Genomic DNA, 4,236 nt, shown 5'->3' with positions numbered 1-4,236 from the left:
ATTCATTACATCAACATGAACTTAATAATCAATGATATATAAAATCATTATCTTAGCCTGAAGTAAACAAACGATTTATCAAGGGCGATAACTCGATCCCGACATTACTGATAAGATTACAATATATAGATGGTCCACGGTTCTAACATACAATGAACATTACAAATACAATTACCACTTTGTTGAAACTACTATATTAGTTCATTACCTGATCATACATTTGGTATGATACACTATTTACAAAATATACTTCATGACACATCAAACATGTAAATTATGCGTACCCTGTGGGTGACACTGGGGTGTTTGTTCTCTCCAGGCAGCCGCCTTACGTGGTAGCTATGTAGCTGTCAGCACGCTCCTAATTACAGAATCAATTATGAATAAATGTAACACACAGAATACAATTGAGGAAATATAACTAACTACAAACTATCATACAATGATTGACATTGCATACAAATTCAGTATTTACACAATGATAAAAATCAACGCATTCATTCAAACATTCAGACACAGAAAGAAGAAGGATGAAAAGCATTTATAGTGTTTACTTAGCCTTATTTAATTATTAACTTAGTAATATGGTGGCACAATCACCCTACCAAAGATAAGCATGTTGATAATACTGAAATAACATTCCACATAACTTATATAACATAAGTTATATTATTATTTAAATACATACATAGAGATTAGCTAGCAATTTTATAGATTACCAACCTTAATATTCGAATTAGTTATGCCAGATCTGTCCAAGTCCAAATTGTTGACTGACTTCTGAATTGGTGTATCGTCAAGTGCAAGATGGATGAAAAGTGCACAGTTTGAACAAGCCAATGAAAACAAGGCTTGGGTTAGAACAACGAGGAGAAACAATGACACAAACATAGACCAACCCAACCACCCTCTACATTATAAGTAAACTAATCCAGAAGCCCATAATAGATATTGAACTAAGAACCTACTTTCCTAACAACTTAAAATAATATTACAAACCTAAAGGACCTCAAATAGATAAAACATATGTACAACAAAACTGTATGTTAATACTTGTGTCTGCCACAGTGAGACCAAGTAGACCTTCTGTGGCCGATGTCACCACAAGTATCTCTATAACAACTGTCACTACTGGTGTCTTTCACCTTGTGATCACGTGGATTATTTATTGCAGGAAGTAACCTATTTGAATATCGTTTGTCTGCTTGACTGAAAAAGCAATACCCAAGACTGTTATTATTACGTATTCTACTCTTTCACTCGATCTTTTCTCTTTACATAAATTTACTTATAACCTTTTCAGAATAACCTCATGCACAATCCATGATTGTTTTGTTTTTTCTATCAGACTAACATATACTCTCTCACATCCGTTTTTGTACACAGAAAGAAGAATCCGTATTTATCACAGAATACATCACACACGTCTTTTGACTTGAGAAAATCTCCAACTAACTCCCCCGACTCTGTCAGCTGAATCATTTCATTGGTGCTCCTGTCTACAAGCAGAGTGTCTCCTTTGCTGGTAGTTGCGATGCCACGAGGCAAGCTGAGCGCTCTGTCTCCGGTAGGTGCGTATTTGAACACAACATCGCCTTCTGTAGTTAGACATGTCACAGACTTCTTCCTCTCGTCAGACACGAGTATGTTGCCCTTGCTGTTGACACACATGTAGTAGGGGAAGGTAAACAGGGTCTTGTTGCGTTTAGTGAGTGTCCTCAGCACGTGCCCCGCCATGTCCAGGATATCAACAACGCCGTATCCACCTGCTGCTAGACAGGAGGGATTCAGAACAGCGAGACTGTAATACACCTTATTTGTTGTGAAGGACGAGAGCAGGGCCAGGTCAGGGGTTACTTCTACTGTTACAATCTGACGGGATCCAGGGACAGCAACCATCACCTGTTTCTCCTTCAACTGTGTTACACCACATGGAAGGTCACCCAGGGGAAGTTTACTTTGACATCGCTGGTTGTTTGTTGTGTAGAAAGATTTTACACACTCATTCTTCATGTCGGTAACCACAGCAGTCTGTATACCGTCTACAACCAGGACTGTGACGTCGCGTAGATCAGGCTCATTCTCATCACCCGCCATCCTCCCGTCTGTAATTCCAACTAGCACAGGCGACAGCAGACATTTCTTCTGATCCTGATATGTGACGTGAATCTTTCCCAGATGTAGGTTATATATGATGTGCTGGACATGCTCAGCGTTTGATGTAAACCTGATGTTATCTATTCTCCAGGTGTCTGCTGTATCTGTGTCCCTGACATCCCCCATCTCTACAGCCCCCGACTCCCAGGCCTGATACGCGTCATACAGGTCCATCTCACAGTCCGATACCAAGGCCTGGTCAATGAACTCACAATGTTGTCTGTACATCTGCATCTCAATCTCTTCAAGTTTCACACCAGAGCGGAGTTGGCCGGTGTACGTCTGTGTAATGTGATTCAATTCATCCAAGAGTTGTGTTTCTTTCTGTTTAATCTTGTTTATAGCTGTCTGACATATTGACCTAATATGTTGTACAGCTGACTCTTTAGCTCTAAAAATAGTGTTGAGTTTCTTATTTTTCAGCTCTACTTTCTTCGACCTCACCTTCAGTCTCTTCCCCATGTCAAATCTCTTCTCCAGCAGTGCTGCCTCCATCTCTGGCTTCATTGAGTCAATGGTGACGACAGTTTTACAAGCTCTGTGGTAGGTGATATAACATGTCTGACAAGCAGCCTTCTGACAGTCTTTACAGTGGAACTCTACATTGTTACTCTTGTGCTCTGTACACTTGACCCTCCGTCTGCCCTTTGACCTAGATGACAGGTCACACAGGTCATGGTTCTGTGACGTAGGACTCACCCGGTGTGTCTTCACACATCTGTCACAGAGGACCACTTCACACTCAGGACACCACAAGGCACCTGGAGTTGTCTCCCCTAGTTGCTGACAGATCATGCAGTAGGTGCTTGACGTCTCTGTGAACAGAAAAACGATTGTATTGTTTCTAAAAGAAACCAATATGGGAATGCTAAGCATGTAAACAGTCTTTATTTAAAGTTCAATAACCGATCCAACTTGATGAACTATTTCAAGTTTCAATTTCTCATGAATAAATACCATATCATAAACACAGGTGATTAAATCAACTTAAATATTACAACTGGTTGTACCTTTACGTTGTTCACTTGGCTAACCTTCCACCAAATAATTCATCAAACTGGATTGACATTATTTCTGATTAATACGTTTTAAGATCTTTTTGTCATAGATTTATCTTTCAATGAACATGATTAACTGATCCATATGAATGTTACTTCTGGTTGAACTTAACCTGGTACACCACCCTCAGTCCCTAGGGTGTCAATCAGCCCCTGTATAATGATGCTGGGTTTGATCTGCCCCGCCCACTCCTCCACTGGCCTGCTGGGGTGGGGGACCTTGGTATCTTGTCGACAGAAGGCACATGGTATCGTCTTTGACTGTACAGCATCTGGTCTGGTTTGTATGTACTTGGTGACACATTTTCTGCAGAATGTGTGATCACACGTCAGTGTACACGGGTCTGTGTACAGTTCCTGGCAGATCACACAGGTGAGGAATTCCATCACTTTCTCATTCTGGGATGTCGCCATCTGAAAAACCAGAATTGAAGGTCACATAAATCATTTTTCAAATTTTCAAAATATATTTTTTCTGGTGGAGTTCTTAGGTCTCTGTAATGGGGCAATGTGTATTTTGGCTGGCACATCTTGAAAATGTCTTGTTGAAAGCCACGTGGGACTTACCTTCCGCACCAAGCTGACATAACTGAAATACTGTTCAAAGTGGCACATATCCAAATTCATTCACGTGTTGAGTGCGTCATTAAATATATTGAGACATCTGTTATTGACTGTCGAATGTGTAGTTTGTCTCAATGAAGTTTCTTCACCATCAACATCACATGTCAACTGCATCATAGTGATCTGTAGTATGTCCAGGTTCGACCACTCAAACCATCAGCAGCTACCATCGTAATAGGGTTTATTCTTCATATAAAATCAACTGCATTATTTCATAAAAGTGGAAGAAATCCGTTTACTGTTTGGCACATCACATATAATTCCTTGTTCCAAAAGTGACAGTGAGTATGTCGAGTGTCCACCAGGCAACCCAACAGCTGCTGGTATGACAAACATTGAGTCAAGAGGTCAGGGTACAATCACACATTGTAAGAAACTGTTCAAATTGAGTCACATT

At 40.3% G+C, this 4,236-nt stretch overlaps 1 protein-coding gene across 1 annotated transcript; it reads right to left on the bottom strand.

Annotated features, from left to right (window-relative positions):
* Positions 1 to 1,344: 1,344 nt before the first annotated feature.
* LOC139469792 (tripartite motif-containing protein 3-like) lies at positions 1,345 to 3,629 on the bottom strand. Its single transcript, XM_071252087.1, has 2 exons — positions 3,329 to 3,629; positions 1,345 to 2,972 (listed from the first exon to the last, which is right to left on the bottom strand). The coding sequence occupies exons 1-2, from the start codon at positions 3,627 to 3,629 to the stop codon at positions 1,345 to 1,347; spliced, it is 1,929 nt and encodes a 642-aa protein (XP_071108188.1).
* Between the last annotated feature and the right edge of the window lie 607 nt (positions 3,630 to 4,236).

This window comes from Haliotis cracherodii, unplaced genomic scaffold (genome assembly GCF_022045235.1).
Source record: "Haliotis cracherodii isolate W230 unplaced genomic scaffold, xgHalCrac1.p SCAF_2, whole genome shotgun sequence".
In the NCBI taxonomy this organism is placed as follows: domain Eukaryota; kingdom Metazoa; phylum Mollusca; class Gastropoda; order Lepetellida; family Haliotidae; genus Haliotis; species Haliotis cracherodii.
Note: the sequence above shows the minus strand (reverse complement) of the source record. Positions and strands in the feature narration are given on the sequence as shown.